Source organism: Pseudophryne corroboree, chromosome 10, assembly GCF_028390025.1.
Source record: "Pseudophryne corroboree isolate aPseCor3 chromosome 10, aPseCor3.hap2, whole genome shotgun sequence".
NCBI classification, from domain to species: domain Eukaryota; kingdom Metazoa; phylum Chordata; class Amphibia; order Anura; family Myobatrachidae; genus Pseudophryne; species Pseudophryne corroboree.
In genome coordinates, this window is record NC_086453.1 from 16,658,758 (window position 1) to 16,675,372 (window position 16,615).

The 16,615-nt window shown below is 47.7% G+C and overlaps 1 protein-coding gene across 1 annotated transcript; it reads left to right on the forward strand.

The window, feature by feature from the left end:
* Window positions 1-2,739: 2,739 nt before the first annotated feature.
* Window positions 2,740-15,302, forward strand: LOC134965795 (agmatinase, mitochondrial-like). Its single transcript, XM_063942160.1, has 7 exons — window positions 2,740-3,226; window positions 7,539-7,741; window positions 9,814-9,862; window positions 11,919-12,114; window positions 12,430-12,609; window positions 12,991-13,075; window positions 13,990-15,302. Exons 1-7 carry the CDS (start codon window positions 2,862-2,864, stop codon window positions 14,061-14,063), a joined length of 1,152 nt encoding a protein of 383 aa, XP_063798230.1. The 5' UTR covers window positions 2,740-2,861; the 3' UTR covers window positions 14,064-15,302.
* The last annotated feature ends 1,313 nt before the right edge of the window (window positions 15,303-16,615 follow it).

Consider the following 16,615-nt stretch of genomic DNA (forward strand, 5'->3'; position numbering starts at 1 on the left):
CATTTTGAACTTGAACTTCCTTATATAAGTGTTCAAGGATTTCAAATTTTGAATGGGTCTCACCGAACCGTCTGGTTTCAGTACCACAAACATTGTGGAATAGTAACCCCATCCCTGTTGAAGGAGGGGAACTTTGACTATCACCTGCTGAAGGTACAGCTTGTGAATTGCCGCCAGTACTACCTCCCTTTCCCTGGGAGCAGCTGGCAAGGCTGATTTGAGGTAACGGCGAGGGGGAGTCGCCTCGAACTCCAGCTTGTATCCCTGAGATACCACTTGTAGAACCCAGAGATCCACCTGTGAGCGAACCCACTGGTCGCTGAAGTTCCGGAGACGCGCCCCCACCGCACCTGGCTCCACCTGTGGAGCCCAAGCGTCATGCGGTGGACTTAGTGGAAGCAGGGGAGGATTTTCGTTCCTGGGAACTGGCTGTCTGGTGCAGCTTCTTTCCTCTACCCCTGCCTCTGGGCAGAAAGGATGCGCCTCTGACCCGCTTGCCTTTCTGAGGCCGAAAGGACTGTACTTGATAATACGGTGCTTTCTTAGGCTGTGAGGGAACCTGAGGTAAAAAAGTCGACTTCCCAGCTGTTGCTGTGGATACGAGGTCCAAGAGACCGTCCCCAAACAATTCCTCACCTTTATAAGGCAAAACCTCCATGTGCCTTTTAGAATCAGCATCGCCTGTCCACTGCCGAGTCCATAATACTATCCTGGCAGAAATGGACATTGCATTAATTCTAGATGCCAGCCGGCAAATGTCCCTCTGTGCATCCCTCATATATAAGACGACGTCTTTAATATGCTCTGTGGTTAGCAACATAGTATCCCTGTCGAGGGAATCAATGTTATCTGACAGGGTATCAGACCAAGCTGCTGCAGCACTACACATCCATGCTGAAGCAATTGCAGGTCTCAGTATAGTACCTGAGTGTGTATACACAGACTTCAGGATAGCCTCCTGCTTTCTATCTGCAGGCTCCTTTAAGGCGGCCGTATCCTGAGATGGCAGTGCCACCTTTTTTGATAAGCGTGTGAGCGCCTTGTCCACCCTAGGGGATGTTTCCCAACGTAACCTGTCCGTTGGCGGGAAAGGGTACGCCATCAGTAACCTCTTAGAAATCACTAATTTCTTATCTGGGGAACACCACGCTTCTACACACAATTCATTTAACACATCAGATGGGGGAAAAGTCACTGGCTGCTTTTTCTCCCCAAACATAATACCCTTTTTAGTGGTAACCGGGTTAATGTCAGAAATGTGCAACACATTTTTCATTGCCGTAATCATGCATCGGATGGCCCTTGTGGACTGTACATTTGTCTCATCCTCGTCTATACTGGAGTCAGACTCCGTGTCGACATCTGTGTCTGCCATCTGAGGTAGCGGCCGTTTTTGAGCCCCTGATGGCCTCTGGGACGCCTGGGCAGGCGCGGGCTGAGATGCCGGCTGTCCCAAAGCTGTTACGTCATCAAACCTTTTATGCAAGGAGTTGACACTGTCGGTTAATACCTTCCACATATCCATCCACTCTGGTGTCGGCCCCGCAGGGGGCGACATAACACATATCGGCTCCTGCTCCGCCTCCACGTAAGCCTCATCAAACATGTCGACACAGCCGTACCGACACACCGCACACACACAAGGAATGCTCTGACTGAGGACAGGACCCCACAAAGTCCTTTGGGGAGACAGAGAGAGAGTATGCCAGCACACACCAGAGCGCTATATAACAGAGGGATTTACACTAACACAGAGTGAATTTTCCCCAATAGCTGCTTATATCACCTTTTTGCGCCTAAATTTATGTGCCCCCCCCTCTCTTTTTTACCCTTCTTGTAGTGTCTACGGCAGGGGAGAGCCTGGGGAGCGTCCTTCCAGCGGAGCTGTGAAGAGAAAATGGCGCCGGTGTGCTGAGGGAGATAGCCCCGCCCCCTCCGCGGCGGGCTTCTCCCGCTTTTTTAATAATGTTAATGGCGGGGGATTAGGCACATATACAGTTTATAACTGTATTATGTGCAATTTTGCCAAAAGGTAAACTTATTGCAGCCCAGGGCGCCCCCCCCCAGCGCCCTGCACCCACCAGTGACCGGAGCGTGTGGTGCGCTGTGGGAGCAATGGCGCACAGCTGCAGTGCTGTGCGCTACCTTATTGAAGACCGGAGTCTTCAGCCGCCGTTTTTCTTCTGGTTCTTCCGTCTTCTGGCTCTGCAAGGGGGACGGCGGCGCGGCTCCGGGAACGGACGATCGAGGTCGGGCCCTGTGTTCGATCCCTCTGGAGCTAATGGTGTCCAGTAGCCTTAGAAGCACAAGCTAGCTGCAAGCAGGTAGGTTTGCTTCTATCCCCTCAGTCCCTCGTAGCAGTGAGTCTGTTGCCAGCAGATCTCACTGAAAATAAAAAACCTAACAAATACTTTATTTTCTAGTAAGCTCAGGAGAGCCCACTAGGTGCATCCAGCTCTGGCCGGGCACAGATTCTAACTGAGGTCTGGAGGAGGGGCATAGAGGGAGGAGCCAGTGTACACCAGATATAGTACCTAATCTTTCTTTTAAGAGTGCCCAGTCTCCTGCGGAGCCCGTCTATTCCCCATGGTCCTTACGGAGTACCCAGCATCCACTAGGACGCCAGAGAAAATAGGTGACACACACAATACAACATTGCAGCTGCAGGGTCAAAGTTAAGGATTATATATATAAATAGTCATGTGTCCTGTCCAGTGAAAGTCTTCAGGCTGGAGGGAGGGGACGGGGAGTGTTCTGGCTGCTGAGCTGAGCGGGGAGGAAGGAGCAGAGAATACTTGCACACAGAAGGGGAGACTGCTGCACTTTGAGCCCAGAGAGAATACAGTAGCAGCGAGTCCAGCATGGCCACTGTAAGCCAGATCTGCAAGGCTGGGACCCACGTCCACAGGTGTGCTATGACTTTGGGGCCCCTTGGTGGCCCCCTCTCTACATGCAGGCAGAAGCTGACTCTGCGGTGGGCCTCACACTCCGCAGTTTGGGGCTCCTCGCCGGCCTGCGGAAGCAAATGCGCAAAGCTCCAGTCTCCTCCACTGCGCAACTTCTCAGAAACAACGTTCAACTTGCCCACGAGTGATGAAGAAGTTGCCGGGCCGGCTGGCATCTGCACCATGATGAGATTACCCTACCAGGAGTCTCCCGAGGGTTTGGATGCGGCTTTTATTGGGGTCCCGCTGGATACTGGCACCTCAAACCGACCAGGAGCAAGGCAAGGACCACGTAATGCAGCAGCGTTATAGAATGTCCATAGATAATTGTATCTATGGAGAATGGACAACATGTTCTCCATAGGTCCAGGGGATATATAGGGGTACATGCTTCACAGGTGTATCTCATATAGGTATATGTTATCCCGGCAATAAGATGCTCAGATCCAGGCGATTCTGCAGTATCCCATCCATAGGAATTTGTGCAAATGTAACCGAAAATAGTTATATTGTCGCTGTAGAGAAAATGATTTGCTAGCGAGGGAACTTTGTAGGAAAAGTTATGTTTTCTTCTGTTTGGGGCTTTATTATGTAGTGTGCTAGGCAGGTGCTCTGCTTATTCTATGACCCCCTAGGGGAAGGGTGTAAGACCAGCAGGAAAATGTAATAGGGTCCAAGTTTGCACTAGCCTCAGAAACTAGAGGTCTGATTCACATTAGCCACCAGAAACTAGAGGTCTGATGCACAGTAGCCACCAGAAACTAGAGGTCTGATGCACACTAGCCACCAGAAACTAGAGGTCTGATGCACACTAGCCACCAAAAACTAGATGTCTGATGCACACTAGCCACCAGAAACTAGAGGTCTGATGCACACTAGCCACCAGAAACTAGAGGTCTGATGCACACTAGCCACCAGAAACTAGAGGTCTGATGCACACTAGCCACCAGAAACTAGAGGTCTGATGCACACTAGCCACCAGAAACTAGAGGTCTGATGCACACTAGCCACCAGAAACTAGAGGTCTGATGAACACTAGCCACCAGAAACTAGATGTCTGATGTACACTAGCCACCAGAAACTAGAGGACTGATGCACACAAGCCACCAGAAACTAGAGGTCTGATGTACACTAGCCCCCAGAAACTAGAGGTCTGATGTACAGTAGCCACCAGAAACTAGAGGTCTGATGTACACTAGCCACAAGAAACTAGAGGACTGGTGTACACTAGCCACCAGAAACTAGAGGACAGGTGTACACTAGCCACCAGAAACTAGAGGTCTGATGTACACTAGCCACCAGAAACTAGAGGACTGGTGTACACTAGCCACCAGAAACTAGAGGTCTGATGTACACTAGCCCCCAGAAGCTAGAGGTCTGATGTACAGTAGCCACCAGAAGCTAGATGTCTGATGTACACTAGCCACAAGAAACTAGAGGACTGATGCACACTAGCCACCAGAAACTAGAGGACTGATGCACAGTAGCCACCAGAAACTAGAGGTCTGATGAACACTAGCCCCCAGAAACTAGAGGTCTGATGTACAGTAGCCACCAGAAACTAGAGGTCTGATGCACACTAGCCACCAGAAACTAGATGTCTGATGCACACTAGCCACCAGAAACTAGAGGTCTGATGCACACTAGCCACCAGAAACTAGAGGTCTGATGCACACTAGCCACCAGAAACTAGAGGTCTGATGCACACTAGCCACCAGAAACTAGATGTCTGATGCACACTAGCCACCAGAAACTAGATGTCTGATGCACACTAGCCACCAGAAACTAGAGGTCTGATGAACACTAGCCACCAGAAACTAGATGTCTGATGTACACTAGCCACCAGAAACTAGAGGTCTGATGTACACTAGCCACCAGAAACTAGAGGTCTGATGAACACTAGCCCCCAGAAACTAGAGGTCTGATGTACAGTAGCCACCAGAAACTAGAGGACTGATGCACACTAACCACCAGAAACTAGAGGACTGGTGTACACTAGCCACCAGAAACTAGAGGTCTGATTTACACTAGCCCCCAGAAGCTAGAGGTCTGATGTACAGTAGCCACCAGAAGCTAGAGGTCTGATGTACACTAGCCCCCAGAAACTAGAGGTCTGATGTACACTAGCCCCCAGAAGCTAGAGGTCTGATGTACACTAGCCACAAGAAACTAGAGGACTGATGCACACTAGCCACCAGAAACTAGAGGACTGATGCACACTAGCCACCAAAAACTAGAGGTCTGATGAACACTAGCCACCAGAAACTAGAGGTCTGATGTACAGTAGCCACCAGAAACTAGAGGTCTGATGTACAGTAGCCCCCAGAAACTAGAGGTCTGATGAACACTAGCCCCCAGAAACTAGAGGTCTGATGTACAGTAGCCCCCAGAAGCTAGAGGTCTGATGTACAGTAGCCCCCAGAAGCTAGAGGTCTGATGTACACTAGCCACCAGAAACTAGAGGACTGATGTACAGTAGCCACCAGAGATGAGAGGTCTAGTGCTCACTAGCCACCAGAAATGAGAGGTCTGATGTAAACTAGCCACCAGAAACTAGAGATCTGATGTACACTAGCCACCAGAAACTAGAGGTCTGATGTACACTAGCCACAAGAAACTAGAGGTCTGATGTACAGTAGCCCCCAGAAGCTAGAGGTCTGATGTACACTAGCCACCAGAAACTAGAGGACTGATGTACAGTAGCCACCAGAGATGAGAGGTCTAGTGCTCACTAGCCACCAGAAATGAGAGGTCTGATGTAAACTAGCCACCAGAAACTAGAGATCTGATGTACACTAGCCACCAGAAACTAGAGGTCTGATGTACACTAGCCACAAGAAACTAGAGGACTGATGTACAGTAGCCACCAGAAACTAGAGGTCTGATGTATACTAGCCACAAGAAACTAGAGGTCTGATGTACACTAGCCACAAGAAACTAGAGGTCTGATGTACAGTAGCCCCCAGAAGCTAGAGGTCTGATGTACACTAGCCACAAGAAACTAGAGGTCTGATGTACAGTAGCCCCCAGAAGCTAGAGGACTGATGTACACTAGCCACCAGAAACTAGAGGTCTGAGTACAGCAGATCCAACAACAAGGAGTCTGATGTGCACTAGCCACCAGTGACTGTACCTGTTATACTCTAACCACCAGAGACTGTAGGTGTGCTGGACACTGAGGTAGCAGGTTAGCATATGTGTCATATGCTAACAAAAGCTCAATACACTGATTGCTTCCGCTGGCTCAATTTCTCCCGTTATTATCTTAACCCCTGATGTACTAGAGCCATCATAGAACTACAGTAGGTAAACCCTTAATATTAATTTCAGAAAATCCGAAGAGAAATGATGTGGCTATGTGTCTTTCTGTCTGTCTTATATACAGGTAGGTGCCCACATTCCACTTCTGAAAGCTGCCCCCAATTATCTGTCGGCACAACTTTTGTCAGAGTGTGGATGGAAGGTTGAGAAGAGTTAAAAAAAAAACACTTCAAAGTCCTGCAGAAATGCTGCATTATAGAAGGACAATGTGATATTAGACATGTCAGACGTTCTGGGGTGAACTGGCTGTAACCGCTAGATGCAACGTTGTCCTGGGAACACATAGAGTCCATGCTGACCAATGATCATGTGAGGCTCCCTGAACACGATGACAGACACTATGGCGTATTTGCCAACTTTCAGGCAGTCCCCTTCGTGTGTGGGCCGCCAGGTCAGCTTTGCAGGGGTGTGTGGTGCTGCACAGGGTAATGGTACTGCAAAGTGGGCGGAGCATGAGGGCCAGTCGGTGTGGTTGCATCATCATGACCCCCGTCACCCGCCTACCGGCATTGTGCAGTTGTGAGAGGGGCCACAATGGCACAATTCAGTGAGACTGGACCACCCACTTCACTTGGGAGATGGGCAGCCATGGGCAGTCAGCCTCTGGGAGACTCACCCACTCTTCCGGGCAAACTGTAGTGCCATCCGTGATTCTGAAGCTGCCCAGACATTTCAGGAATATGCACTAAGGGGTCAGCCGTAATTACACCCAGTGTGCTCATGGAACTAAATGCAGATATCCGCCCGTCTGCTGATCCGGTTGCATCTCTGTAATTCTTTCTGCCCTGTCCATAAACTGGGATTCACCGCCACCATTGATATCTGCATCCCCTTGCTCCAGCCCTATCCTTGGTGCAAGAGGTCCATCTGAAATCTAGGAGACCTCTGCGTGCACCCACCTCTGCAGCACAGTCGCTGCCCTTCAGATATTATACATATGATGCACCCGCTCAGCTGCAGAACATGCGCAGCATCCGTACACAAAGCAGACGCGTGGAGAGAGATAAAGTACCAACCAATCAGCTCTTAACTATGACATTACAGGTTGTATTTGAAAAACGACAGCAACTGATTGGTTGTTACTTTATCTCTTTCCACTGTATCTCCCTACAAGCTTTGATAAATAACCCCCTACGTGTTAAATTAACTTCCCATGTGAAGACGGCCTTGGAATGTTATATGACTATACGACGGGGGAATGATACCCCTTTGTCTAAATATACAGTGCATTTGGTGCAGCGGCATTGAGACTGTTCCATTGTTATCTGCCAGGTTTGGGCCTCGTCACATCAGGGGAGAGTCCTCTATGATCAGGAGGTACAACGTGACCACACGAGCCGCTCCGTTCGACTCACTCATGGTGGCTGATATCGGCGACGTCAATGTGAATTTATACAACCTACCGGACAGCTGCCAGAGGATCAGGAAAGCTTACCAGAGGATAATGGCGGCCAGATGTATACCGCTGACACTGGGTAACAGCGCACCTATGTAATCCTTCCCTTCCATCTTATGGGGAGAGAGATAAAGTATCAACCCATCAGCTGCTGTCATTTTTTCAAACACAGCCTATAGCCCTATACCATGGCAGAACTGATTCATTGGTACTTTATCTCTCTCCAAGACTTGATACACCTCCCCCATAGTTTGGTCACACCTGTAGATGCTACCTGCGTGTAAAGAGGTTTAGCCTAAACGTTCTCCATAGGTATTATACAGTAATATGGAATATCAGAGCAAAACCAATTCTCATTAAAGCTGTGGACATTTTTACAATGAAATACAGTGCAATGTCTCTGCGCCGGGTGATGCGGTCTAGCGCCCTTACATACATAGTGTAAATTGAGGCCCTAGCAATACACGTGGACATGCGTGAAGGGTTAATGCCCATATTTAAAGGTGTATGTATACTTTTAAAGCCAGAATGGCAGGTGGTAAGATGCTGTGTTTACAAGGTAGCGTGTTGGGAAAAGCCTGCGCTGTACGTTGCGCTGCATACTGGCATTGGTGGTCATTCCGAGTTGATCACTCGCTAGCTAGTTTTAGCAGCCGTGCAAACGTTATGCCGCCGCCCTCTGGGGAGTGTATTTTAGCTTAACAGAAGTGCGAACGCATGTGCAGCCGAGCTCTGCAAAAACAGTTTGTGCAGTTCCTGAGTAGCTCTGAACCTACTCAGCGCTTGCGATCACTTCAGCCTATTCGTGTCCGGATTTGACGTCATACACCCGCCCAGCGAACGCCCAGCCACGCCTGCATTTTTTCAGACACACCTGCGTTTTTGCAAACACTCTCTGAAAACGGTCAGTTGACACCCAGAAATGCCCCCTTCCTGTCAATCTTCTTGCGGCCGTCAGTGCGAAGGAAAACTTCGCTAGAACCTGTGCAAAACAACAAATGCCTTTGTACCCGTACGTTGCGCGTGCGCATTGCGGTGCATACGCATGCGCAGAAATGCTGATTTTTAGCCTGATCGCTAAGCTGCGAACAACGGCAGCTAGCGATCAACTCGGAATGACCCCCATTGTCAGAGAATACAGCAGCTTGCAAAACTCAACCCCATAAAAAGTCTACAGATTTGTCTGTATTGGACATGACACAGATTGTTCCAGACAGTATTTTGGGGGGGAACAGTTGGCTCTTAAAGCAGATTCTCAAACTCAGAATTCATTGTCTGTCTGCAGATTTTTATTTAATTTTACATAAAAAAATTTGCTTGCGTAAGTATTCAACCCCTGCAGACTGGTGATTAGTACATACGTGCTGACTTCGATAATCTCCTCTACAGAAGCCCAGAGACTATTCGTGTCATTAGACTCCACCCCCTCATGGTGTGCACGCTGTGCCCAGTTTTCTTACCCCAGGGTGTGCGCGTTGGTTGATGAGTCGTCCCTATACCACGCTGTTGAGATGGTGATTGCTAGGGATTGGGCAGTGTTCCGTTTCCACCACCCATAGAGATCTGAATTGTCTTTTCTGTCCACAAAATGTTCTCTAAGAGCCGACTGCTTATCAGTAAAATGCTGGTGGTCATTCCGAGTTGATCGCACGTAGCAACTTTTTGCTGCTCGTGCGATAAACCTGCCGCCGCCTATGGGGGAGTGTATTTTAGCATAGCAGGGTGCGATCGCTTGTGCAGCCCTACTATGCTAAAAAAGTTTCCTGCAAAACAAGACTAGCCCTGCAGTTACTCACCCAGTGGGACGGATCCAGCGATGAAGGTCCCGGTCCTGACGTCAGACATCTGCCCTCCAAACGCCTCGACACACCTGCGTTGGACTCACCACGCCTGGAAAACGGCGAGTATCCACCCCGGAACGCCTCCCGTCTGTCCGTCTTCTTGCGATCACCGCTGCGATCACATTTCTTGCTGGCAACCGCGCACGTGCGAAATGCGTCCGCCGCGCATGCGCATTCCCGACCCATTCGCACCGCAGCGAAGAACCGCTGCGTGTGAACGGGTCGGAATGACCCCCGCTGTCTGAAGCAATTTGTGTGTGTGTGTGTGTGTGTACATATAAATATTTAAATCTTTGTGTCTTTAATGTAGGTGGGGATCACACAATCACTTATCCCATCCTCCAAGCTGTGGCTGAAAAGTAAGTGCCCCCTCTCTGTTGTTCTGAAGCGTGAGTTAGATAAATAACTTTAATATAGCAGAGTAGGCAATATGTGTGGGATTTGTGTATATAGCGTGTGTGTATAACGTGCACAGGATTGAATGTGCAGGGTCACTGGCGTTCCTATAATCGGTGCACACGGGCCCCTGAGTCCAGAGGGGGCCCCCACCGCACACGCTGCACCCATTTTTAAAATACTCACCCCTCCGAAGTCCAGCGCCGGCATCCGCAGCGCTATTAGAAGAACACAAAGCCATTTTCACGGAGTTCTGCACATGCGCAGTAGAGAAATCTCGGGGAAAATGGCCGCCGCACCATTTTCCCAGAGATCTGCGCAAGCGCAGTAGAGTCTGAGCCCTCTAGTGCTCTACAGCGCTCCGGGCAGAGAGGAGGGGGCCCGAACGGAGGAGGCTGAACACGGGCCTCCTCCTCTCTTAAAACGCCCCTGTGCAGGATGTTATGCAGCAGATGGGGTTTACATGGATACAATGTGCAGGATGTTATGCAGCAGATGGGGTTTACATGGATACAATGTGCAGGGTGTAATGTAGCGGACAGGGTCACATGGTTAGAATGTGCAGGGTGTAATTCAGTGGACAGGGTCACATGGTTAGAATGTGCGGGGTGTAATGTAGCGGACAGGGTCACATGGTTAGAATGTGCGGGGTGTAATTCAGTGGACAGGGTCACATGGTTAGAATGTGCAGGATGTAATATAGGGGCAGGGTCACATGATTAGAATGTGCAGGGTGTAATTCAGTGGACAGGGTCACATGGTTAGAATGTGCGGGGTGTAATGTAGCGGACAGGGTCACATGGTTAGAATGTGCGGGGTGTAATTCAGTGGACAGGGTCACATGGTTAGAATGTGCAGGATGTAATATAGGGGCAGGGTCACATGATTAGAATGTGCAGGACATAATATAGCAGACGGTCACATGATTAGAATGTGCAGGGTGTAATGTAGTGGGCAGGGTCACATGATTAGAATGTGCAGGGTGTAATGTAGTGAGCAGGGTCACATGATTAGAATGTGCAGGGTGTAATGTAGCGGACAGGGTCACATGATTAGAATGTGCAGGGTGTAACGTATAGACAGGATCACATGATTAGAATGTGCAGGGTGTAACGTAGAGACATGATCACATAATTAGAATGTGCAGGATACAATGTAGCAGACAGGGTCACATGATTAGAATGTGCAGGGTGTAATGTAGTGGGCATGGTCACATGATTAGAATGTGCAGGATATAATGTAGCAGGCAGGGTCACATGATTAGAATGTGCAGGATACAATGCAGCAGTCAGGGTCACATGATTAGAATGTGCAGGGTGTAATGTAGAGGGCAGGGTCACATGATTAGAATGTGCAGGATATAACGTAGCAGGCAGGGTCACATGATTAGAATGTGCAGGATACAATGTAGCAGTCAGGGTCACATGATTAGAATGTGCAGGGTGTAATGTAGCCGCAGGGTCACATGATTAGAATGTGCAGGATACAATGTAGCAGACAGGGCCACATGTTTAGAATGTGCAGGATACAATGTAGCAGACAGGGTCACATGATTAGAATGTGCAGGGTGTAATGTAGAGGGCAGGGTCACATGATTAGAATGTGCAGGATATAATGTAGCAGGCAGGGTCACATGATTAGAATGTGCAGGATGCAATGTAGCAGTCAGGATCACATGATTAGAATGTGCAGGGTGTAATGTAGTGGGCAGGATCACATGATTAGAATGTGCAGGGTGTAATGTAGTGGGCAGGATCACATGATTAGAATGTGCAGGATACAATGTAGCAGTCAGGGTCACATGATTAGAATGTGCAGGGTGTAATGTAGTGGGCAGGGTCACATGATTAGAATGTGCAGGATATAATGTAGCAGGCAGGGTCACATGATTAGAATGTGCAGGATACAATGTAGCAGTCAGGGTCACATGATTAGAATGTGCAGGGTGTAATGTAGTGGGCAGGGCAGAATGTTACAGAAGAGTGCACAGGACACATTAATTCCTCGTGCTGGTTCCAGACACGGACCTGTCGGCTTGATACATGTGGATGCCCACACCGACACTGGGGATTCTGCCCTGGGGGAGAAGATCTATCATGGGACTCCATTCAGACGCTGTGTGGATGAAGGATTGCTGGACTGTAAGCGCGTTGTACAGATTGGGATACGAGGTTCCGCCTACAGCGCAGAGCCATACCAATTCTGCAGAGATCAGGTACAAGAAAAACTCCTACTTGAACTGAAGAGGGAACACTATGGTATAAACATTCCTTAGATATTGAAGCGTTAAGATGTTGCTCACTGCATGCTTCCAAATTTCTGTAAAATTCAGTGGTACTTCCATAGTTACTGAGCTGCATAAACGATTGTTACCTGCAATTAGACAGTCTTGAATAATTAAAACCGATTTAAACCTAACTGAATTCTGAACATTTAAAGGCCTCAAACTTGGTCATAGTACAAGGGGCACTATGGTGAGAATAAAGACGGAGCACAGCAGCTGACCGCACCGGCCTCACCTGTCTTGCAGGGATTCCGTCTGGTCTTTGCTGAAGACTGCTGGTATAAGTCCCTGGTCCCGCTCATGTCAGAAGTGAGGCTTCAAATGGGAATAAAACCGGTCTACATCAGCTTTGATATCGATGGGATTGACCCGTCGTTTGCCCCTGGCACAGGAACCCCAGAGATCGCTGGTCTTACAACGCACCAGGTAAGATTTTAGCCATAGTCTCTAAAGGTCAAATGCAAATATAATTTATAGTGCAAGTATAAGAACGAGACGGCTTCAGCGGTGGTGGGGAATTCAAGTCTAATTGTCTGCCTAGCAAACAGAAAAGTTCAGTCCTTTCCCCCTTTTTGAAAGCCGGCTGTGCAAATCTTTTATGCAACAATTAAATTGTAGGTCCAGATTTAAATGCTCAGTAAATATCACTGAAAAGACTTCTCCTTACCGATATTCTAAGATCATCGCCTGCAGTACACTGGCACGTTGAGTAGGGGGCCGTGGGTCTGCCATCTTATGCTACATGGAATTGTTCTATATACTGTATGTGCCGTTTACTGACCTCCTCCTTGTGATTCCTGACACCAGGCTCTGGAGATAATCCGCGGCTGCAAAGGGCTGAATATCGTGGGCTGTGACCTAGTGGAAGTGGCGCCTGTTTACGACCAGTCAGGTGAGTTGAGGCATCGTGTGAAGGATTCTGGGTACTGGAGCAAATCCGCACCACTGGTGATTACTGGTAATCTAGCTAATTCATTTTGCAGCGTAATCTGCCTATTTTTGGGGTGGAAAATTCTGGCAGTAAAGGGGCCAATTTATCAATAATGACCCTACAGACCCAGAATGTAACACCCTGAGATTTGGAATACTTATTCAGGGCTATTTATGAAGCAGCACAAACTGGGACAGTGGCTCTAATCTTCAGAATGTAAGCTCTCGCGTGCAGGGCCCTCAGCCCTCGTGCTTATTCTTCTCTTACTTAAACCATCTTCAACGGCACCAAAGCCCGCGGTTTTCTGCCACCCCGATACTTATGTCAGTGTCGTCTGCTGCAGCAGCTATGTTTATTTACCCTGTACTTGTCCTATATTGTCTTCAAAGTCACTATTATCCTGTTTTGATTATTTATGTACTCTGTAACTGGGCGCTGCAGAACCCTTGTGGCACCAGTCCTATTTGCTACATTCTCCTCTTGGTAAAGGGCAGGAAACTATAATCATTATTATAAACAAGCCGTGGACTTGGAATCCGTAAATTCCACATTCCAAGGAGCTGAAGCAGTAATGGGTGAGGAAGGGGTGGGATCTCCAGCTAGCCACCAGTAGCTCTTGGTAAACCTGGGCACCCAAAAAGGTCTCACTGCCCGATATAACTGTTGGGGCAATGGAAGCAGTACTGTTACACTGTGGTGTCCGAGTTGTTGCAGATGGTTCTTATTACAGCCCAAATATGAGCTTTCAGGGCATAGGCTGGTGCAAGGCATGCTGGGACATTACGCTCTTGGTCACCGGAATACACAATGTATTCAGTTTATGATACTTTGTCCTATTTCACAAGGCAAATGAACATATTTCTCCATGTTCCCAGGTAACACCGCACTGACCGCGGCTAACTTGCTGTTTGAGATGTTATGCGTACTGCCTAGAGTGAAGACATATTGACCGAGACATGACAGAGGCTGTGCAGCAGGGGGCGCTCTATCAGCACTGGAATAACTACTCTGGACAGGACACCACAGGAAGATAATCTGCCCAGAACATAGACTGGAACACTCAATTACAACAAAAACAATCAGATGACAGAACAGCTATATAACATAAGTAACTTGGGGTGGAATGTCTCAAACCTTCTAAACAATGGAGGTGATGTGGGCAAGCGGAGAAGTTGCCTATAGAAACCAACCAGCTCCTACTATCAGTTTATAGACCCTACTGGACAACTGCTTGAAGCTGTTGGTTGCTATAGGCAACCTCCCCACTCTTTAGAAGGCTTGATACATTTCTCCCTTTGACGTCAGTACAAAATATATGGATCATGGCACTTTATTAGATAGAAATTACACCATAAAGAATTTTATTCTCATAGCTGTGCAGATTTAACAACAAGTGACATTCTGGTTATCACTCACTACGAACGGTGCTCCAGCCAATCAGCTCCTAACGGGCATGTTTTTGAAAAATGGCAAGAGCTGATTGGCTGGAGAACCATTTATCATTTGTAACGAGTGATAACAATTGTTAAATCTGCCCTATTGTGTCGTTACTTACAAGAGGCTGCACAATTAGCGATTACTGGGGATAAGCAATCTTGTCCGATGTGGGAGGGAAGTTAGAACCTGATTCAGGCTTGTAAGTAAAGCAAAAAAAAAAAAAAAGTATGGAACTGTGTCTGGAACATACTATGTAGCCGTACAAAGGGGAGCAAATACATATATTGTTTCTGTGCAGGGTAAATACTGGATGCATTTGCATGTAGCCCACACGCTAGCTTTAGTTTTACAATGCAATTTAGGATTTAAGTTCGAACACACTACATTCAAACCTAACTCTCTCTGCACGTTACAGATGGGTCCACGGTTATCTTGGCTAGTTTTCTGCGCCAAGGCACACTATGGTTTTATTTATATAAACCCTTCATCTATTGTTCTCCGCTGCAATACAATACAGAGAGAACATTACAGCAGGGGATTAAGTCCGATTGGCCAGTCTCCGTTAATCCTATTAAAAGTCAAGATAAATGTAGACCCATCTGTACATCTGCCCCAACTGCAGTGCAGCATGGTTTTGCCCAGCTGCTTGCTTTTTTGCTGTACTTACAAACTTGAATCAGGCACATTGCTGCACAGATATAAATGACCATTCTCCAACGCCACTATACAAATAAACAAGAACTATTACTCAGCCACGAGCCTGTGTGGTTTCTGGAAGTCGGGTGGAACGGGCCTCTTATTTTAACCATTAGGAATTGTATTAGTATGGGATAATAACCACTATAAGGTTGGTCAGCAAACCAACAAAAAAGAAAAGATAGGAATTGGTAAAAACTAAGCTGCACTGCAGGTGGGGCAGATGTAACATGTGCAGAGAGATTTAGATTTGGGTGGGTTATATTGTTTCTGTGTATAGTAAATACTTGCTGCTTTATTTTTACACTGCAATATAGTTTTCCGTTTGAACACCCCCCCCCCCCCCCCGCCCCATCCCCAAATCTAACTCTCTCTGCACATGTTACATCTGCCCCACCTGCACTGCACATGGTTTTGCCCAATTGCTAACTTTTTTGGTTTGCTAACAAACCTGATTAAGGCCCATAATACATTGTATTACACTAATGTGCTATCTGCTGATGTTGCTAATTGCCTAAGAGACAGTATTTCTATGTTAATAATTATTGGCTTTGGCAATGCTGCCCCCTGTTGTTAATAACTAATAGAGCACCAATATATGTATAATATACATTTGTATACATTAAATGGGAGGTAATAGACTGCCCCTAGTGTATAACAGAGCTTGCCATATCTCCTATGAGTGCTTCGAATGAAGTCTGAGACTGCAGTAGGATGTTCACCAAACCTGCCTCGCTTTTGGATCTAGGCCCGCTGCGGGAGAAAAGGGGAGGGGCTCCCTAGATGTGACCTGATTGCACCTTAAAAACTTTGAACTGCTTTGAAGATTACCTAAGCATAGTTTATCTTTTGATACACCTTATTATTTTACTAAATTGCTTTATAACTCTTACTGTGTCTCTTTACTTAATTACATGCTGTTTGCCTTTGATGACCTTGTGTTAAGAACACTTCCGGGAACATGGAATCAGCATTCCAAACTTCTATAAACGCACAATTCCAGGGTGCCCACACTGGCACAGTGCCTCCTAGACCATGTCCCTTAGTACACAGGGGCTTCTCTGCCAGGATTCCTGTTACCTACACACAGCCCAGTGAATTTGCAGGGACAATGTGAGTGCTCCAAGCCATCCATACAGCTTTTCAGAAGCAACACAGGTAGGCTCGGGTAACAGTGGTGGTTTATGAAGGGGGGTGTGAGAATGTTGTAGCAAGGACCTGTTACACAGAAGGGAACTAAGGTGGTCATTCCGAGTTGATGGCAGTCAGTAACTTTTTGCTGCGATCAACTAGTCCACGCCTATGGGGGAGTGTATTTTAGCTCAGCAGGGCTGCGATCGCTTGTGCAGCCATGCAAAGCTAAAAAAT

Excerpts from the sequence above, each read along its gene's own strand:
- LOC134965795 (XM_063942160.1), top strand. The coding sequence starts at position 2,862 with ATGGCCACTGTAAGCCAGATCTGCAAGGCTGGGACCCACGTCCACAGG. Across the intron at positions 3,227-7,538 it reads TCAAACCGACCAGGAGCAAG|GTTTGGGCCTCGTCACATCA; the intron begins GCAAGGACCACG and ends GTTATCTGCCAG. Across the intron at positions 7,742-9,813 it reads ATGTATACCGCTGACACTGG|GTGGGGATCACACAATCACT; the intron begins GTAACAGCGCAC and ends TCTTTAATGTAG.